The sequence below is a fragment of the Coffea eugenioides genome, chromosome 3, assembly GCF_003713205.1.
Source record: "Coffea eugenioides isolate CCC68of chromosome 3, Ceug_1.0, whole genome shotgun sequence".
Classification (NCBI taxonomy): Eukaryota; Viridiplantae; Streptophyta; class Magnoliopsida; order Gentianales; family Rubiaceae; genus Coffea; species Coffea eugenioides.
The window spans coordinates 9,107,416-9,128,910 of NC_040037.1; the positions used below are offsets into that span (position 1 = coordinate 9,107,416).

The following is a 21,495-nucleotide window of genomic DNA, read 5'->3' on the forward strand; positions in this document are numbered from 1 at the left end:
AAGAAACGTTAAAAGTAAATGACTGATAAGTTGATCAATTACATGCGCCCAGAGGAGGAAGAGGGAGAGAGGGAAAAGAAGGAAAGAGAGAGGAGAGAGAGAGAGGAAAAAAATAAGAGCTGATGCGAGAGAGAGGGAAGAAAGAAAGACGGGAAGAAAAAAAAGAAAAAGAGGAGTCCGGTGCCAGCTAATGATGGAGATGGTGGTAGACTGAGGCGTGAGGAGGAAAAAGAAGAAAAAAGGGCAAAAAAATTCTTGTGTGTGCATGAGTATTTGAGATATGTATTTAAAAAATTTTGAAGAATTTTTTAAAATTACTAGACAAAAAAAACTTATAGTCAAAAAACTTGCCTTTCAAACAGACGCCTAGTTCTGTATAGTTTTCATCGTGTAAATGCACAGTGCATTTGATGGGTAGGTAGTCTCTTTGTTACTGTATAAAAGCATACCAGTCTCTATCAATAAAAATTTATAAGTTTACATAAAAAAGCATACTTTGTAATTACTTTGTTTATGGTTGGTGGAACTCAAACTCAAATTCACTAGTTAATCAGCACAGACTCGAGTGCTCTTCCCTAACCAAGGCCCCATTTGGTAAGTAAATTTTTTGGATGTTTGTTTAAAATTTTACTATAACTTATTATAGCAGTTTTTTAAAAAACTTTTAAAATGTGTAAATTTTAATATTTTGAAGTGTATAGTTTAAAAAATTTTGAAAAGTTTTTTGAGGTTACTGTAGTTAAAGTTTTTAAAAAACTTGTAGCAGACAAACTTGATAAAAAACTTGCCTTCCAAACAAGGCCCAAGTACAAAGCAAGTTATTAATTTACTTATGTTTTTATTACTCGTATAGTTTTATTATGCATAAGAATTTTTTTTTGTGCACATTAAATCAATATATGAAAATAAATGCTTATGTGAGTGTATAGTACCATGGAGGAATTACATCAATCGAATAGTACGAGACACGTCCCTCCAAGACAGTCGAACTGGTCTCACTAAAGGTTAGTACACCCGAGATTCAGTGTTCGAGCCTTGTCATAAAAATGGGAAATAATCCAACAATTCGAATAAGGGTTGGAGTTTAAAATGGACCAGGTCCTTTTTTTTGACCCCAAAAAAAAAAAAGAATAGTACTAGACACAATTATTCCGCGGCACAATTGCAGCCATTTAAGTTCAACTGTGCAGGTCCCTACTCTCATGTCATTTTTCTCCTGGTGGGGCAAGGGATCTGTGGAGGCAATGCTTTTATCTGCTGGTACGTTTCTTATCCATTATTAGGGAAGTTCCTTGGTTCATCTGTTGCAGAAACATCTCATTGGAGAGGAGGGGTCGGCAAATATTCTTGACATTCAACTCCAACACCAGAGCTTTTCTAGCCTCCTGAGGTGAAATTCTTGGTATGATTGAAACACCAGATCTTCTGAGCATTTACTCTAGTTTTTCTGAATATCGTCCATTATTAATAAGTATTTGCCCTATTTGATGCGCTGAATTTCATCCGTAATTTAGTAAAATGCTTATGGTGTAATAGCTGGAATATCTCAGACATCAAAATAAGAATATAGTTGTTGCTTCGTTATCGTTTGAGATAATCAAAGAGATGAAATCTCCCAAGACTGATTTTTTTTTTTTTTTCTGTTTGTTCCTCTGTATCCGAAAGTTTGCCTATTATGTATTCCATTACAGAAAAGAAGTTGGGCTATCCAAACCTTAACTTTTCTTGAACTTATTAGGTGGTCACAGTAATCCATACAAAGATTCTTACCTTTATAACATGCTACATAAGTTACCATGATGAACAACCACAAAACTGTGCTGTTTTCTTTCATTTTTGTTTCTGTTTTGTCTCGAGGTTACGTTAGAGGACGCTTAGCCGTGGCTTTAAGCATTTTGAACCAGTACTTTAAATCCAAAAACTCTTGGCCTGTTGCGCATCTGCCGTCGCCGCATGTCTTCACCGTTGCCTTCGGTTATTTAGTTAGCTATTGAAGCCATATCTGTTAATCACGTGCATCTTCTTTTCATTCCCTAGTGCAGCGGTTTTTCTGAAGTAAACATGCAGCATAGTGAAGGACAAGACGTCTCAGAAGACATCTCCATCACCATGCAAAATGAGCTAGATGGTGTTATTGACTCAGAGTTAGAATGCAGCATCTTTAGAATACACAACCTACTGCGGAAGGTAAACGAGAGTGCTTATGAACCAGAGATCATAGCAATTGGACCATATCATCACAGAAAATCTGATCTCAAGAGCATGAAGGACCACAAGTTGCTGTACCTGAAATTACTTCTTCGTCAAAAAAATACTGACGTGAAAAAATGTGTTGAAGCAGTGGAGCCACTGGAGAGAGATGCACGAAAATACTATGCAGAGCCCATAGGCCCAGAACTCTCACGACAAGAATTTGTCAAAATGATGGTGTTAGATGGCTGTTTTATCATAAAATTATTACTTTACTTCGAAAGAATGGATTCGGTGGACAGAAATGATCCTATTTTCAAACAAGATTGGATTCTGAACAGTTTACAGCGCGATTTAATGTTATTGGAGAACCAGCTTCCTTTCTTCATTCTCTGCAAATTGTATGAAACACTTGAGCTTCCAAACGAAGAAGGCGGATTGATTAGTCTTGCCTTGAACTTTTTCATTGATCTTTTACCAGTTCAAGTGTCAGCAATCAAAAATGGAAATGCACTATACAACATCAGACATTTACTTGACGAGAACAGAAATCCACTGGATGACATCAGACATTTGCTTGACTTGATTCACAGATTTTGGTCGACGTCAAAACTCAAGCCTCAGAATGATGCGGAAAGGAGTACAGGAGGGCACGAGTCGATCCGTTTTTCCACACAATGTCATTTGCCTGACTTGATTCACAGATATTGGTCGACTCCAAAAGTCAAGCCTCAAAATGATATGAAAAGGAGCACAGAAGAGTCCGAGTTGATCCCTTGTTCCACACAACTTGCAGATGCTGGAATCGAGTTACTGAAAATCGACCAAGTAGACATATTTGACATACAATTTGACAATGGTTCACTGCAGATCCCAACATTGGTCATTGAAGACCGGACGGAATCTTTCCTCCGAAACCTCATTGCCTATGAGCAATATTCTGGGGGTGGGGGCTATGTGACAGACTATGTGACATTCTTGGGTTGCCTCATCAAGTCTAAAAAGGATGTAACAAAACTGTCCCACCATGGAATCATTCATAACCGTATTGGTGAGAATGAAGTCATCTCTCAAATGTTGAACAAAATGATTGTCTGCATAGTTGGGCCAAGTAGCAATTCCCATTACGCTGAGATATGCAGTAGACTGAACATCCATTGCAGCAGACCTGTGAATCGATGGAGGGCTACGTTAAGGAGAAAATATTGCAACAGTCCTTGGGGAATAATTTCGATTATTGCTGCCTCTTCTCTGCTGATACTTACTTTGTTACAGACTACATTTACGATTTTATCTTGGAAGAGCCCTTACTTTGACAAATTAAGACCATCTGTTAGTTTGTCGAAGACTGTGTAACAAAACGTTTGAGTTTCTGTCCTGTTGCAACTCGCGAGCTTTGGATCAAGGACCATTGATTTTCAATGCTGTATATTGTATGGAACTTTGTTCTTGTTTTCCACTAAAACCTTTCTGCTTTACCTTGTCAACTCTCATCATGCCATGTTTATTCAAGAGTCAAATTCAAATCACTAATCATAAATCAAAATTTCTAAAGCATCTTGAATTTTCTGTGCAAAGTGTTCAATTTCTGGGCTTTTAGTTAGGTTCTTTTTTCACTTTCAATGAGATTACCAAATTAAGGGTCAATCGTGTGCTTTCCTATTTTAGTCTATTTTGGTACTAACAAAACAACTTGTATGCTAGAGTCTGACATTTTTCCAACTTTCTGTGGGCAAATGTTTAACTAGCTATTTTATCGAGCAAAAATCCTTTACTACATGAAAGACTATACTTGAGACGTAGCTATTTCACAAAATTGGTTTGTAATTTCCTTTCAAGCATTGGATCAAGATCCTATGATTCTGCAAGGTGTACGAGTTCTCATGGAAATACTTATACCCCTTGATTGCAATCATAGTTTGTACATGTCTGAAGACATAAACTTGAACACAACATTCAAATTGTGTCAATATAACGATTGATTGATATGCCACAGAAAAGATTAGGTAGCAATTTGATTAAAACTCCTTGAGTGGATACTGAATAGTTTGCAGATCGACCTTCCCGTCTTCAATGGATGGCTGAGTCAAAGCTAAACTATTTGAATGGTCTCTGGGGTATAATTTCGATTCTTGCTGCCTCTCTTCTGCTGCTACTTTTGTTACAGACAATATTTTCGATTTTATCTTGGAAGAGCCATTAGTTTGACAAATTAAGACCATCAGTTTAGTTTGTCGAAGATTAAATTTGTTTTTTTTTTTTTTTGAACAAAAAAATTGCTTTGATTGTCTTATTAAAATACTCCAAAACCAAACACGCTACAGAAAAGATTAGGTAGCAATTTGAATAAATCTATTTGATGTTGTTGGAATTTCACCTTTCTCCTTAATTCTCTGCCAATTGTATGACGCTATTGGGCTTCGATATAAAGATAGTGGATCCATTGATCTTTTGCCAGGTGCAGGGACAGGATGTGAAAGTGAGAGTTAATTCACATGATAACCTCACACATTTGCTTGACTTAATTCACAGAAATTGGTCGAGTCTGAGGCTCAAGCCCAATAAAGATGATACAAGGAGCAAAGGAGGAGATTTGCCTTTGATATCCAAACAAGTTAAAGATTTCATAAAAAAAAAAAAAAAAACTCCAATGAATTTGATCAAAAACCCACAAAATCTTTAGTGAGAAAAAGAGTCTTGGAACTGAAAACCAACAATTCCTCCAAACTGCAACGGGCAATGGTATTCTTTCTTATCCCTCCGCGTAGCAAAAGCAAAACCAACTGGAAATAAAAATGGTAAGCTTAGTCTGTATCTTATTTTGAGCACAATCATATTTTGAGCAAAACCAACTGGAAATAACCCAATCATATTTTGCACTAATACTTTCTTAAAACTGAGAGTTCAAAGTCATCAATCAATTGAGGCCCCTTTTAACAAAACAAAGAAAATTTTGTACACTGTTTTAGGTGTTTTAGGATAGCAATTGCATGATTACAAGAAGTTAACATTTTATCAAGTAATTACTGGGCTTAGAAATAAGCGTAGCAAAAGAATAAAATGAAAAGATGAAACTTCAAATAATTGAACTTAACTTTAAAACTTCAAATAGTTATTATCAATTAAGTAAATGACATTGTAATGTTATAAAGCTGCCCAAGAAGTTGTTTAGGGTTCTTAATTAGAATAGCCATCAAAGTGGAGGAGTCTAACACAGAACATCAAGTCCCAGGCTCGAAAATTATCAATAAAGCTACCCAAGGAGCAGTTTGAAAATCTTAATTATGATAGCCATCATAGTATTTTTTTTTAGTGTTTTATTTATTTTTCTAGTCCATATTTCTTGTTAGCAGTTTTCTTTTTCATTATGTTTCCTTTTCTGTTTAAATGTTTTTAGTAGTTTGTTGCTTTCTAAGTAGATTCCTAGTATGATATTTCCTATTTTATTAAGTTCTTTACTAGCCTAGAGCCTATACATAAGTCTAGTTATAGAATTCATATCAGACTTTTCTCGATTAAACAATTTTTGTTGATTTCATGATCAATTGTTCTTGAGTGCGATCAAGTTTAAGATTATGTTGAATCTTATTATTTTTCTAAGCCTTGAATTAATTTTTTTTTTTTTTTATAGTGGGAGCTCGTATAACCCTTTTCTGATCTACGCAGTTTTGTATCATTATTGTGCATTACAAAAATTAACACACTAACTCCTCTCATACTTTACATATAATAAGATAAGATGTCACACAGACTATTAATGGAGTTTTGGTCAAATTAGTACCAGTATTTTGTTGTAAGGACTCACTTATTTGTAAATGGAACTACTAAGGAATGGATTAACTAAACATTTGAAACATATTGGAATGGCATAAAAGATAGAAAGTTTAAGGACTAAAAATAATTTTGTAGAAAAGTTTGACTTTGGTATTAATTGACCTCAAAATTTTCTTTTTTTTTTTTAATAAACATTTTTGCAAAATCAACAAATATAGATGTGTAGATACTCCAAAAGAATAATTGATGTATGTAAATTTGTGTGTGTGTCTATCCAAATACCCAATGTTGATGTTTCATTAAGTTTGTTTTTCTGGTTGATTTTTCAGTTTAGAGAAAAATGTAGTTTTAATATCCAAACTTTGACATACGAGCGGTTTTAGTTCCCAAATTTTGGACAAAAACAAATATGGTACCCAATTTTTTAACTTTTGAGCACATTTAACAATTTTTTCCAAAATTGTAACTGAAAAAAGTCATGTGATAGTCACATATCCGACAACTATTGTACAAAACATGTCAAAAAAATGTAAAGTATTCTTCTAACACTAAGTACTTAGTTTAAGGACTAAATTTAACTTTTTTTTGTTAGTATCTTTTTATATAATAGTTGGCGAAAATATGACTATCATGTGACTCTTTCCTATTGCAATTCGAAAAAAAATCCATCAAAGGTTCTAAATGAGCTCAAAAGTTCAAAGATTGGGTACCAGATTTGCTTTTATCTCAAGTTTGGGAAATAAAATTGCTCATGTGTCAAAATTTGGATACCAAAAATTGCATTTTTCTCTTCAGTTTATGCCTCATTTATTGTTATATACTAGATTGTCCTATCAATTTCTATTGGAAGGCGAACAGTTTGACATAAAATGGTTTTGAAGACTAAGACTAGAACAGTTAGGTTCTGCTAGTCTTTACCAATTAACGGACGTGCCTTTGACCTCCTTTTCCTCCGTCTTTCGAGCATTATTCTCATGCAAACATTTTTCTTCGACAGTTTGGTCTTCAGAATTCTGTTCCTTCTTGTTGGCTTCTTCAAAATTTTGACTGCTCTCATCTGTAGCAAAGATGAACAAGTCTTGTAAGAATTCATCAACGTCAGTTGTGTTTCATTTTTCATCTGCTTTAACATGAAAGGTAAGATGACTGAGTAAAAGTTTATGTGAATAAACTTCTGAACATCCGTTGGTTTAATATATGCACATGAAATGAACAAGGAGGAAAGTTGAATGTTACCTTGCTCGTCAACTATTTGGAATTTAAACTGTGCTCCCTCAAGGTTTAAGTTTTTACTGGTCGGCCTAAAAAAATAATAAAATAACAAGGGTTTTTACTGCTTGATGTAATACTAGTTGGTTAATTTTGTTTTGAAATTAGTCCAAGACTAACTTGCAAATTTTACCTTACTTTTGTCTTTTTTCACTGTTCTCTAGTACTTTACATGGAAAACAAAATATTACTTCTACTTCATATTTATGCACTTTCTCTTGCAGTTTAAAACATGATGTCCAACCACTTTTCTTTTATCACAAGCATACGTTCAGCACAGAAATTGCCAGAATATTTTTGTTTTACAAATACCTTAAAAAATAACCATCCAAATGCAGTCGGTGTTATGGAGATATACATTTATGTACGTAGGTCATCAAGTGTTGATAAATATCTTGTTGAATTCTTGATTTATATATTGAGTCTCTTTACTGGATTTTCTCCTCGGGTTTTCCTCCCTAACATTTCTCCCCAAGAAAAGAAGAGCTTTTTGCTGTAGGTATTACATAACTAAAAATTTGTTTCGTTGGTAATTAACAGCAAAGCATCCACGATTTGGTTTTTTTAACTCTATAACTCTCAAAGGAAAACATTCTTAAGATGAAGAATTATGTTGGCTGGCTCATGATTGATCTGCTAACTCCTTCGTGCATCAGTTCAAAAGTCTTATATTTTCTGTTATGGTTTTTTTTTTTTTTCAGTGTAAGTAGAAGGACTCGAAGCCAAAACTTCTTGCTTACATTCCCTCTCTCCATACCATCCAATCCATCCCTCCCCTGTTATGGTTTATCATACTTGGAGTGCACGTAACGCTGTGATGTTCAAATCTAAACCAGATACAGCCATTGGTATTTTGCAGACAATTGTTGATGAGGTTCAGCGTACGGTAATAGCTTAGGGCAAGATTCCAAAAACTCATGAAACTTGGAAGTTGGCTTTAGAATAAGGTTTGTCTGCTGGTAAATGTTTTAGTTAGCTTTTGAGACTTTGTAAATGGTATAGGCTACTTTTATGCATTTAAGATTTTTTACAAAACTTTCTTTTTCAGTAGGGAAGAGTGGACTTAAGAAGAGGGGAGGAATTTGAATTCGAGACTTTTAATTTCTGAAATTTCAACTTTAACCACTAAATCAAGTTTTCGCTGAATACATATTTAAGATTGTTTCTCTTGTAAATCTTCACTGTTGATCTTAAAAATAAGTTTTACAGTTTGCTTGGAGAGAGAGAGAGAAAGATATATATAAATATATATATATATATTAAACTGAAAGAAATGATTTATACACTCCACTTATATAACCCTCCTGTTTTGCTTTTTCCTCATGTGGAAAAACAAAACTTTCGTGCGCTTTTTTATTATGACAGTTTTTTTTTAGTCCTTTCATTTAATAGAAAAACAGACAGTGGAATATATAGATCAATATTCTTAATTAATGTAGATAATTAAGTAAAGCTTGTAATCTTCTCAATTAGGAAAAAGTTGAATATATGTGAATCTTATATCTTTTCCTTTTTCTAATTCCCTTCTTAAAATGCAGTTCTTATTACATTAATTTCTAATGGTTGGTGTATCTTATCAATTTATTCAATAAATCTTTCGTCTAAAAATTAAACTTGAAATTAGTACATACCAGTGACTCTTCTCATATTTGGGTTATTGGGCACAACTTCTTCACTTGCTGGTACTCCAGTTTCAACCTTAAAAAAAATAATAATAAAACAAGAAGTTAATTCACACTGTGTTTCTAATATTTGGAGAAATTTAGGAAAGAAATGAATTCATTATATGCATAACAGGTTTCATCTGAAAATGTTGTGAAAATTAGAGGTCCAGTTTTCATCTCACATTTGGGTTATCTGGGGCACCCTTTTCAACTATTGATTTTTCAACGACAACCTGCAGAATAAGAAATAACTGTTGATTTCATTCATCATATTTTCATCTTATTTGGAGAAGTAAGAGGAAAAAATCCATCAATCTTAAGCATTTAAAAAAAAAACAAAAAGAGTTCTCCTTGATGATATTGGTGGTCTAGGTCTCACATTTGAGCTATCAAGCGTAGCATTTTCAGTTGCTAGTGTTTGGGTTCCAACCTGCCAAAAAAGGGGAAAAAAAACGAATACATCAACAAATATTGAGTTGAATCATAATATTTTTCTGTTATTTGGAAAAATTAGAAAGTGGTTGAGTGAATTTAAAATCAATATTATTGTTCACAAAGACGATGATTGTCTAAGCCTCACATTTGAGTTATTGGCCGCAACATCTTCAGTTTTCGGTGTAGCTAAAATGTCACGATTACTCTCATTGAAAAACTTAAGTGATGGTGATCAGGTAATGGCAATGATGTGTAAATCTCATTCAAATTACACTTTAGTCCCTTGCAATTTAATTCTTTTCCATACAACTCTTCTATGCTTTCAACAGTTATGCAAAACTCCATGCAGTTAACAAATAATTTCATGTTAGCATTGGGATACTCTTGACATTTCAGTTTGCTCTGTTGCTAATAACAATTCTATGACTTTGACACTTTAATGCAAAACATGGAAAAGTGATATATAACTTGAGAGAAACCATAAAAGGGTTATCGGAAAAGGTGTTAATTTTTAATTTACTCGTAAATATGAGACCAATATTTTTCTCGAAGGGGTCTAATTCTCACATTTGTGTTCTGGGCAGCAACATCTTCAATTGTTGGTGTTAAGTTCTGGGCCGCAAGATCTTCAATTGTTGGTGCTGTAATTCCAACCTTCAAAAATAAAAAAGAAAATTGAAAACTGAATGGAATCATCATATTTTTGGTTTTTTTTGGGGGAAAATTAGAAGAAAAAAAAATTCTTGGGTTAATTATAAGGAAAAAAAAATACTCTTCTTACAGGTGGGCATCCACCAGATCCCACATTTGAGCTATCAGGCGTAGCATTCTCAGCTGCTGGTGTTGTAGTTACAACCTTCAAATTCTCTTGTCCAGTTCTCACATTTGAGTTATTGACCTCAGCATCTTCTGTTGTTGGTGCTACAGATGTAACCTTTTGAGATAAAGCAAGAAAAGAAGCAAAAGAAGATCAATAATTAGTTGAATTAATCCCATGTTTCTGCTTTTCTTGGAAAGTACGAGACAACATTCAATAATTTCATGCACGAATTTTTTCCATGGAATCCTATATAATTTATACAAGTGTAGTCCTAAAGACACGTCCTGTCTATGTACAACTTCAAGAAACATTAATCAATAAGTTGCATAAGTAAGAGAAAGAGTTTCAAATAAGTCACTAAACTTCTAAGTTTGCAGTCATTTCGTTTATTTTAGCAGCCAAGTTTCTCTACCTCTATTAAGTTTTGGGGCATTTATCTCCATGCATAATATTTTCCCTTAGGTATATTCCCTTGTGGTATTTTTCGTTTTCTTTTTTTTTTATTTTCATATTTTCTTTAGAGCAGTGGTTTGAACGGTAAATAAACTATCTCATATTCATTTTTTAGGCTGCTAAATTTTTTCTTTCGCCAAAATAGTGATTGAAGTAACTTAAAAAATGAACTTTTTAGGCCAAAAACTATATACATTTTTATTAGTTAAATAACCACCATTTTTATTAGTTGAGAGAAAAAATAAATTAAGAAGCGAAGATGGAGAGAGGGGAATTCGAATATAAAATCTCTAAGATCTAGAGCTCCAAGTTTAGTCACTAGACCAAATCCTTCTCGGGAAGGTCAATAATAGTTATTTCATCATTTACTAGTACGTAGATTTCACTTTGTGGATATAATATCCAAAAAAGACTATAGAATCTCTTCTTATTTTAAGGTCAATTATGCAGAAGGTCACTAAAATATTGCCATTGTAACATTTGGCTCTTGTAATGTTAGATTGACCTTTAGAATATAACAAGAGGGTATTACTAGAAAACTATTAATTAATTGATCTACTGCTTAATAAGGTAGAGCACTTAACAAATTGAATCAAGCTCAAATTACTGATATATTCTGTGAACTCAAACTCAAATTAATTTGTTTAAGTATCAAATGAACACAGGTTGATATTCGAATTCATTTTTTCTGCACTTTCTATTTCGAAAGTAGAGAATAAGAGATCCCCAATCTGCAGAGAGTAAAGATGGGTTTCAAAAATCATTTGTATTTGATGTTAATTAATACAGCCTGGCTGGGCCAATTTAAACATATATCGTTTTCTATAAAGCTGTTTTTTTTTTTTTTTTTTGTCAACACAGGGGTGTCCGGGTCTATGAAGCTGTTTGACAGATAGATTTTTCATTTTTTTTGGCAGGCAAGCACCGCACAATAATAAAGGCATCTTGATACAATCCAAAATGGATGTAGGGCCAATTTAAATGTATATCATTTTCTGTGTCTGTTGTTACAACCGACCAAACCATCATACGTTGAACTCCATTGATAGAGGACATTTTTTTTTTTTTGGGTCAAAAATAAAAGATAGAGGACAATTGACAACAACTCAAAGAAAAGATGCATGAAGTTGATTGAGGGCTAGATGTATATTTTTGCATGCATGAATGTATGCTACAATTATGATGACACGAATGATGATATACTATACAAAATACTACTATGTGCTTAAAAGAACAGTAAAATACTTCGTCTGTTCCAAAATTTTTGTCATACTTTTCATTTTAAAATGTGCTAAAATATTTGTCTTGATTAGAAAGTCAGAACTCTTTTTGATCTTTTTTTTTTTCATATTGTCCTTGCTCTTGATCAAATGCATGTTACATTTAAATTTAAAATTTGAATTTTAAGGAGTAAAAATTGAAAAAAAAAATATCTAGACATCACAATTAAAACATTATTGATAAAAAGCCGAATTTCCAAAATGTGACCAAAATTTTGGCACTGAGGGAATACTACCCATGTTATCGATGAAAATTACTGAAGGTATTGGAGTTTTTGGCTAAAATAATCTCCTTTTCAAAAAATAATCCCAAAGTAATGCTCTTTCAGTTTTTATTCCCTTATTAATCTAGTTATTGCCATGTAGACTCCTCACGAAAGGAAAAAAATAACTTGTAAATCTTTTGTTTATATATTACGCAGTTTTTCTTTATTTAGTATTTAAGGACATTCTGTAAACAAATTAAAAAAGGAAAGTGGATCCATAATTAGTATTTTAAAATTGTTGATCACCCTCCGAATTGCAATGATTTTGCTGAAGAACCTTTTTTTTTTTTGCTGCCATTATTCCTTCCTAGCTTTATTCTTGATTATTATATCACAAGTTCCTTTCTTTTTTTTCTTGTTACTTGCAATTTTATATATCGTAGCCTCCTAACTTTGTAAATTTTAAGAAGTTTGCAAAAACTCAAATTGTTTGAAGTACGAGTAAACATTTCAAGATGTATAATAATCATAGTTTACGTGAACTATAAAAATTCCACTATAAGGGGAAAGAAAATTCGAAAAAAATTCTCTTGCATTTTTTGACTTATCAAAAGAGAATACATTCCAAAAAAATAGGAGAGAGAAAATATAACTAGATCAGTGTTAGTATCAAAATTAACACGCTACATGAGCCAATCTAATGTGAGAAATACTAATTAACTCAATAATAGATAGAGAAATATTTTTATTTATCTTTAAGATTGTACATAAGTAGCAAAATTTCAACTATTGAAAAGGTATTAAAAATCTATTGATGTGGATTGTACCTCTTAATATAAGATGGAAATGTGAATACTTTCCATACTGAAAGTCCACATGGCAACAAGTAGATTAATAAGGGAATATATTTTGAAAGTGCATTAGTTTGGGAATAGTTTTCAAGAATGAGGTTATTGTGGAAATAAACTCGAAGGTATTGCCCAAAAAAAATTACTGAAGGTATTATCATGTGTAAGAATAGTAAAATGGCACCGACAATTTATGAAGTTAAATCAAGATCACGTATTTGAATTCTAAAGTTGATGCAAATAATGGATTCGCTTACAGCCACAACGTTAGTTTGAATTTTCAACCGGCTTTGTGTGGAGGTGGTAGAAGATGTAGACGTGGTTGGGGCTATAACACTTTGAGATCCACCTTCACTGTTAACGACCTGCCAAAATTACTGCCATTGTTAAGGCCCAAAATTACTGCCATTGTTAGCCAATGGGGAATTATCCAATTGCCAGCCTAATATAGATACAAAGTAGTATTAGATTTAAAAATCGGATCCTAATGTGCGTCTATATATATATATATATATATCAGAAACAGAACAATCAGATAATTAGAAAAATAGCTACGACAATAAAAAAAAGAGTAAATCTTATATACACTGACAATATATACATTATCATCGTTGGATTCATGACGTGTATACAAAAATTAAATTTCAGATTTTAATTTTATATAGTTGTTATTCATCCAATGCTGACAGTGTATATACTATCAGTGTAGGAAAGATTAATCTATAAAAAAATAAATAAAATAAGTAGTAGTGCTATAAATGCATTAATAGTGAATGAAACTTAAGCTACAGGAGTCGAATATTGATTTTTCGTTGCATTTTCAATAATTTGTTTGTTTAATAGAATACAGTACTTTCTGACAAACATAAAACAAGCCTCAAGGAAATTCAGAATACAACAATTTTATCTAATACAACGTAATGAGAAAGTGCCAAAGTTCTTAACTTAACAATCACTCCACTTACGGCCAAAGTTCTGATTTGAGTTGTGGAAGGTGTCGAGAACTGAGAAAGATCAGTTCTTCGAGCTCCATCTTCTGGACTAGGGACCTGTAGAATAATACAGAAGTCATTAATTTCTTGGCCAGAAAATGTACAGCTTCAACATGGTTATATTTGTCACCAGCACTGCTAGCGCGTATGAAAAAGATTCACCTTGTCAGTGTAAAAATATTTCACATAAGCTATGGTAAAATTATTGCTCAGAATCTGTGAAATTTAGTTACATAATTAGATGACACGATCAATATCTTAAAATTGAATACTTTAAAAACTAAGAATGCGTAATGTTTTGATCAAAGTTTGAAGGCATTAAATCTAACCAAATGCACATATACAAGTTCTTTAACCTGACAGACTGCTCCACTTGGGTTCTGCAAAGGGAATTGTCCATTTCGTCCAGGAGGTCGCACCAAGTATATCTCCCTAGATATATTTTCTTGCACTGAAGGAGGCAAAAACGAAGGTAATTAGTAAAGGGTATAAGGTAGTGAACCAAAAGAACCTCAGAAAAATACGAAATCGATGCAAATACTTCAGATCATAGTTGATTGACCTTTAACCTGCGGAGGGGGATACAAGAGAAGATCTGCTATTCCATCTGCTGATTGCTCACTCGCTCTTTCATTCATGATGATGATAATGAAATTTGGAAGCTGACCTTTCTTGCAATTCTCGAGTCTAGTCCTTGGCCCCTAAACTTGTCCTTCCTCTCTAATTTCAATCGGACAAGATTTTCCTAACACATTGCATCATCTAGATCTAACTAAAGAATTTTATAAAACTAGCCTTATTGAGTTTTTTTTTTCTTTTTTCTTTTTTTTTTCAGCTAGCCTTGTTGATGTTGATAAGGAGAAGACCAAGACCCTAGGCCGAAACGTCAGCCACAAAAAAAGGCGGAAAATATCTTGTCAAATTTCACTGTTATTGTATGTGAGATGTATTGAGGCTTGGTGGGGTGGGAGACAAGGATTAATTTGTCACAATTAAATATGATCTTGTTTAAAAAATTCAGGCGGGTGCATTACGCATTCATCTGATTCGGTGGTGATTCAATCTCCTTCAAATTATTCCAGATCCTCTTCTGACCCTCCCTCTTTTCGTAGCGTAGGAAGCTATCGTATTGAAAAAAAAAAGTACGTGAAATGCAATCAATTGGAAAATGTCTCTAGGCCAAAACGTTAGCCACGAAAAAAGGCGAAAAATATTGACAGGTGTCGGGTCTGTGCAATAATAAAAACTTGCTCAACTAAAGTTAATTTCTGTAGATAGTGATAAGCAGGGTCGAATCCACAGGGACTAGGTGTAACTGTTTCTTTTCAAATCCACAGTGACAAGGGGGTGTTTTTATATCAGGGGTGGCAATTTAAGCAATTCAACTAAAAGTAAAATAATAAAAATAAAATAGCCAACTAGAAATTAAATAACAATTTACTAAAATCAAATGAGTGATAATTAAGGATCTAGCCAAGGAATAACGTCAGCAATGGTTCACCTAATTGATCATTGATGCAAAACCAATTCCAATTATTTACTAATAAATAGGTTATAACTGTCAAACAAGCGATGACAGTCAACCCCTCCTTACTGTATCGATGATTAAGGTACGCCCGTTAATTACTGCCCTAATTGAGAAATAATTTTAGGTACACCCGTAAGATTTAATTCCCTAATTGCTTTAGGTATTAGAGGAGCCCTATTCTAACCAAATAACGCACTACCAGGGTTATTTTAGGTTAGCCCGCGTATTTTCCTGACACAAATCCAATCATGTCAGTTGTCACTAGAGCTCCTTCAAGCCTCAACCTTTCTTGCTTTTCAATTCAATGTGGTGACGAGAAGGTTCCTCCTAATTATTGCAGTCCACAGCCGTCTTTAATTTTTCTGCGTTGACGAGGAGAAGAAGACCAAGATGAACTTGGACAAGGCCAAAATTTTCTTGCAAATTGGAATCTGTCTGTCCACTTTTTAGCTAACCCATGATATTGTTTACACTTGAGTCATTATTGTCCACGACGGCCGCCCTCCCTTGCTGTGTTAATAATATGCATTTCTAACCTTAATTTATAGGTACACTATTATTATTTTTGTGTCTCTAATTTGGATTGTTAGGTGCACACAATGAAGCAAAAAAAGAACAAATCATTGACTCAACTTACCTTTAAGTAAACGCTAAAAAATGTTTTATACTGCAGTAATTTTTTTTTCAACAAATATACTGCTGTAAAATCAATGTGGGCTATTTAGTCTCTCTAATATAGTGATAATTACTTATATTTCTTCTTTTTTTTTTTTTTAAATTTTCACTCCATTTGAAACAATGGCAACAGGAAATGGGAATTCAAACTGGGTTTTAGTGAGGATGAGAATCGAAATTAAGGAGCCAAAAAATATTTTTTTCAGCAGGGAGCATCGACATATTTGCATTTTTTTAGGGCAAATTCCACTTTATCCCCTATGATTTAATATTTTTTTACATAACTCCCCTATGGTTTGGATTAAAGTGTCAAAGTAACGGAAATGATCATTCGTAATGGAATCAACTAAAATATCAAAAATATTCTTATGTAAAGTTGAAATTTATTTATTAACCAAAGGGGATTATGTGTATATTTTAAAAAACATAAGGTGATTATATGATAAAGCATTAACCCATAAGGGGGTTATATGGTAAAATATAAAAATCATACAACGTTATTGTGCTATATATCTATAAGGGTAATTCGATATTTTTAAAAGTTCCGTTGCAAATGACTATTTCCTTCACTTTGACACTTTAATCTAAATCAGTAGGGGGTTATGTATTTTTTTGAAACTATAGGGGAGTTATGTAGAAAAATACTAAAACCACAGGAGGTTAAAATGAAATTTGCCCCTTTTTAAGTGGCGTGCTATGTACCTCCAAGCACAGTATTTAAGGCATTTGTGCTCTAATCAAATTAATTAGATGTTACATTTCAAACTCTAACTAGCCTCCTAATTAGAAGAAACTCAAACTGCTGGTTCCAAGAAAGTGCACAAGCAAGTTATTTACGTAGTAATTGCTCTTGTATTACAATTGTCTACCTTTCACACGACTCGACTTAGTTGGTGAGGATCAAGCTCTAGCGAAGCGCCAAGCTGGTGAAAAGGTCTCAAGTGCAACTGTCGGAGTTTTAAGTGGCGGGTGCATTACGCATTCATCTGATTCGGTGGTGATTCAATCTCCTTCAAATTATTCCAGATCCTCTCCTGACCCTTCCTCTTTTCGTAGCGTAAGAAGCTATCGTATTGAAAAAAAAAAGTACGTGAAATGCAATCAATTGGAAAATGTCTCTAGGCCGAAACGTTAGCCACGAAAAAAGGCGGAAAATATTGACAGGTGTTGGGCCTGTACAATAATAAAAACTTGCTCAACTAAAGTTAATTTCTGTAGATAGTGGTAAGCAGGGTCGAATCCACAGGGATTGGGTGTAACTGTTTCTTTTCAAATCCACAGTGACAAGGGGCTGTTTTTATATCAGGGGTGGCAATTTAAGCAATTCAACTAAAAATAAAATAATAAAAATAAAATAGCCAACTAGAAATTAAATAACAATTTACTAAAATCAAATGAGTGATAATTAAGGATCTAGCCAAAGAATAACGTCAGCAATGGTTCACCTAATTGATCATCGATGCAAAACCAATTCCAATTATTTACTAATAAATAGGTTATAACTGTCAAACAAGCGATGACAGTCAACCCCTCCTTACTGTGTCGATGATTAAGGTACGCCCGTTAATCACTGCCCTAATTGAGAAATAATTTTAGGTACACCCGTAAGATTTAATTCCCTAATTACCTTAGGTATTAGAGGAGCCCTATTCTAACCAAATAACGCACTACCGGGGTTATTTTAGGTTAGCCCGCGTATTCCCCTGATACAAATCCAATCATGTTAGTTGTCACTATATCAAGGCAATTAAACAATTACGGATTTAATGCCCTAATTAACAATAGATTACCAAATTAACTAATTATCCGGATTCAAAATAATCAATTAATCAAATAATCATAAGCACTGCAACCAAGGAATATGCGAATACCAATAAATAAAGAAAAAGATAAAATTAAATCGATCTCACAATTTTTAGGCGAACCAGAACCTCCGTTGTCCCTTAACTAGAGTGAAGAGATTAGTTCATATTTGATGCGAAAAATCCATACAAAAGGGAAGCAGTAACTGCAGAAATTTTCACTGATTCGGCAAATTCAAGCCGTTCCAATCAAGAAGGGAAAAACTACTCTAAGAATCAAGGAGGAAAGGTCAAAAGAAAAGCTATAGGGAAATCATTCAATTACTTCTCTTTGCTCCTGACATCCCAGGAGACAAAAACTACTAAGGAACAAAAACAAAAGAAAAGTCAAAGCTCCACAACTCCTAATTACCTAGACATGTCCAGGGGAAGTCCTCCCAAGAAGAACGAAGAGAAAACATCTAAAAGCTAAGCTAAAAACGAAAAGTTTTCTTCTCAATTTCTATCTAAGTCTTCTTCCTCCGCTAGCACTGTGCGGCGTCCCCTTGCGGAGAGGACCTCCCTCAGCCCTTCGTTCCTTTTCTCCTTTTATGCTGTCTTTTGCAAATTACCAAAAAAAGGGGTCGAGCCTTGATATTTCAAAAATACCCCCGGACGCCTGCCCTTTGAGTTCTTTCCTAATAATCATCAAATTAGCTCTTGTTATGGTATTTTCGATCTACTCCCTGAAATAAATGTAAATTACGAAAAGTGAGTAGAATCTAATAATTAATCTACATCGGGTTAGATAATAGGAGAAATTAATAATAAAATAAATGATAAAATTGCAACCTATCAATTCCCTCTCACATCTAAACCATGCTCGTTCTCAAGTATAAGAACAGCAATCAAACACCCATGTTTGATAATGGCTATTGCTCCATTTATCTTATTGCCAAGATACCAAGAGAAACATATATCAAGCGTCGGTGATCAAGATCCAAGAAACATCACTTTGGTTAGCTTCTAAACCACAAACTCCTCTAATTTCAGGTTAACTAATCTAAGAAAAAGGAATGACGCACAACATTTATCAGCAAATGGCCCAATTATTAACCAAAATCTCAACACTAAATTCATAAGTCGGCAAGCTGATTTTTATCACACACTAACACAACATTCACTTTATTTTTCATGTTTTCTATTTTTTTTTCCTTTTTTTTCTTTTTTTTTCTTTTTTTTTTTCAATAGTGACAAAAGACTTAGTCTCTAGCCATTGGAACCTTTTGACGCGAACTCTGACATTTGTCAGATGAAAGAGTCCGGTCACTCAGTTTCTATCGCCACATGACCACGTACTCATAGCAATTACTACTTTTTGACGCGAGAATTGACACTTTTGGTGAAGACCCCCGGTTACTCGGTAGTAAAGACTAGCGGAGTACAGTCAACTCTTATTTATAGCTAATAACACAAAAACTCAATATAATACAAAAACTAAAAGAAAATTTGCATCAGCTAACCTCATTTTCAAACATGGAGAACTAAGGTTAATAACCGGACCAATTCACATGAAAATGCCAACAATCATTCCCTATGCCTAGAAAAGTTAACCAAAAATTAGAAGAGTCAAATAATCACCGATATTCACCAAAGAGATGTTTTTGGATTCAACCACATTAACTTGATATACTTTTATTATTAAAACTTGGCAATAACAGAATTAGAGACAACAATCCAACATCAAACTTTGGTATTCATAAAAAAAAAGTAAACGAAGACTAGACAAATAACAAACTAAAAATAAAAGAAAAATATCTGAAAACTAGAAAAACTAACACCATAACTGCTCCCTCCCACACCTAAATCCTACATTGTCCTCAATGGAGGTAATAAAGTAATTAAAGTGAAGAGAACAATGAAACTTCCTTCTCGAGTGGCGAAGGGGTAGGCGGGAACGGTAGAGGGAAACCGATGTGGTGGAAGTATGCACCCAAGTGCTAAGACATCTCAACTCAATTCAACCAGCAAATGCAAAACTCTGTCCATCCAAAATCTCAACAAAACCTCCAAGTAGACAGTTAATTTCTCAACTCAAAAGAGGCAATTCCAGTAATAGCAGTATAGAAATTGGAGAATAACCACACAATCACAATCAGGTAGCCAACCAATTGGAAATAACAAATGCTAGTCAAAATTCCCCAATCAGTACCACTGGTGCACAACGTAGTCCAAAATCAATGAAATTGCTATAACAGAGTAGAGCTGTAGCAAAGCAACGGTCACCAATGTCCACCGATTAATGAGTCAAAGGCAGAATCCAAGGAGTCAAAAACCTCAACAATTGCGCCAATGAAATTATCAAGAGAGAACGACAGGAAGGGTACTCCTAATACTACTCAAAAAAAACGGAATGGAAGCATTAACAATGGCACACTCAACCTTAAAGGCAACTACGTCCACAATGGAACAACAATATGCAACCATACACTAGTGGAACAACAACCAATGTGACTCAATTTAGACAACGTGGAATGTAACCACACAATGCTCAGTTGAATCCAATAACCAAACCCAGCAACATATGGTCCAATTAAACAAGCGGGTAGTAAGGAGAGGAGGTACCTCCACCGTTGGGCCAAATAGGGGGCCGTGAGGTAAGGAAGTAGCGTGGGCAGCCGCGCGACAAGAAGCGGCGAAGGGCCGCACGCGGAAATAGGGAGTCGTGGACAGTAGCTTGCGACGCACAGGTGGAGAGCGGCGGGATTGGGAGAGGTGGCTGCGCGAGAGAGAGAGAACTGGTGCAGAGAGAGAGACGCGAGAGAGAGGTGGTAGTCGTCGGCGCCGCGAGGGGCTGCTTGACAGTGGTAGCGGCGGCGCGCGGCTGTGGGAGTTGCTGAAGCTGTGAGGGAGAGAGGGATGGCTTGCGGCAGCTGCGGGTGAAGAGGCGGCAGCCGGCTAGCGTGCGGAGCAACGGAGGATGGCGGCGGGCGAAGGGGCTTCGGTCGAGCAGGAGGAAGAAACAAAAGAGAAGAAAGAAAGAGAGAAGAAAGAAGAAGAAAGAAAGAGAGAAAAGAAAGAAGAGGGAAGAAAGAAAAAGAAAATAGTATTTTTGTTTTTTTTTTTGCTTTTCCATTTTATTTTTTTTCTCTTTTTAGAATTTTTTACGAGAAGACTCTCGCCCCTTTATTTTAGTTAATTACTAAAACAAAAAGTTTTTTTTTAAATTTTTTTTTTATATATAACTTCTTTTATTATTATTATTATTGACAAAATTTATTTTTGAAATTTAAAAGTAAAGATTAACAGAAAATCAATAATTGTTCTTGAGCCTTTTTTGAATACTTACCTTTCCCGCGAACGTGACGTGGGCACGTGACGAAAGCACGGAATGAGGAGCTTTTCGGGTGACTTGACGCGGGTACGTCATGAGGACAAGAACCCTTCTGACCGTGAGCTTTCCATATGACTTGACGCGGGCGCGTCACGTCGGAGAGACACCTATGAGTCATCAAAAACGAAAATTGAAGCCAGAAACCTGTCAAATCCAAGGAAAAATATATTTAAACTAACGAACAAA

The 21,495-nt window shown here is 34.3% G+C and overlaps 2 protein-coding genes across 5 annotated transcripts; one reads left to right on the forward strand and one right to left on the reverse strand.

Moving 5' to 3' along the window:
- The first annotated feature begins 1,274 nt into the window (after positions 1-1,274).
- LOC113765218 (UPF0481 protein At3g47200-like) lies at positions 1,275-3,677 on the forward strand. 2 transcript variants are annotated; one of them, XM_027309310.1, is made up of 2 exons: positions 1,275-1,402; positions 2,038-3,677. In XM_027309310.1, the coding sequence occupies exon 2, from the start codon at positions 2,062-2,064 to the stop codon at positions 3,544-3,546; it is 1,485 nt and encodes a 494-aa protein (XP_027165111.1). In that variant the 5' UTR covers positions 1,275-1,402; positions 2,038-2,061; the 3' UTR covers positions 3,547-3,677. The 2 variants fall into 2 exon arrangements, with proteins under 2 accessions (XP_027165111.1, XP_027165112.1); XM_027309311.1 differs by having other exon boundaries at positions 2,043-3,677.
- Positions 3,678-4,680: 1,003 nt separating this feature from the next.
- LOC113765472 (cell wall protein DAN4-like) lies at positions 4,681-14,760 on the reverse strand. Of its 3 annotated transcripts, none has more exons than XM_027309668.1 (11): positions 14,494-14,760; positions 14,288-14,382; positions 13,884-13,988; positions 13,197-13,304; positions 10,114-10,266; positions 9,900-9,986; positions 9,277-9,327; positions 9,080-9,130; positions 8,865-8,931; positions 6,883-7,021; positions 4,681-4,973 (listed from the first exon to the last, which is right to left on the reverse strand). In XM_027309668.1, exons 1-11 carry the CDS (start codon positions 14,567-14,569, stop codon positions 4,943-4,945), a joined length of 963 nt encoding a protein of 320 aa, XP_027165469.1. In that variant the 5' UTR covers positions 14,570-14,760; the 3' UTR covers positions 4,681-4,942. The 3 variants fall into 3 exon arrangements, with proteins under 3 accessions (XP_027165469.1, XP_027165470.1, XP_027165471.1); XM_027309669.1 differs by having other exon boundaries at positions 13,905-13,988; positions 14,494-14,759; XM_027309670.1 differs by lacking the exon at positions 4,681-4,973 and adding an exon at positions 7,201-7,265 and having other exon boundaries at positions 6,935-7,021.
- Positions 14,761-21,495: the final 6,735 nt, after the last annotated feature.

Bases quoted from the DNA above. Each gene is read 5' to 3' on its own strand.
- LOC113765218 (XM_027309310.1), top strand. From the start codon at position 2,062: ATGCAGCATAGTGAAGGACAAGACGTCTCAGAAGACATCTCCATCACC.
- LOC113765472 (XM_027309668.1), bottom strand. From the start codon at position 14,569: ATGAATGAAAGAGCGAGTGAGCAATCAGCAGATGGAATAGCAGATCTT. The intron at 14,383-14,493 runs GTCAATCAACTA...TGCCTCCTTCAG, and splicing joins TCCCCCTCCGCAGGTTAAAG to TGCAAGAAAATATATCTAGG. The intron at 4,974-6,882 runs GTAAAGACTAGC...TTTTATTTCCAG, and splicing joins AAAGGCACGTCCGTTAATTG to TTGGTTTTGCTTTTGCTACG.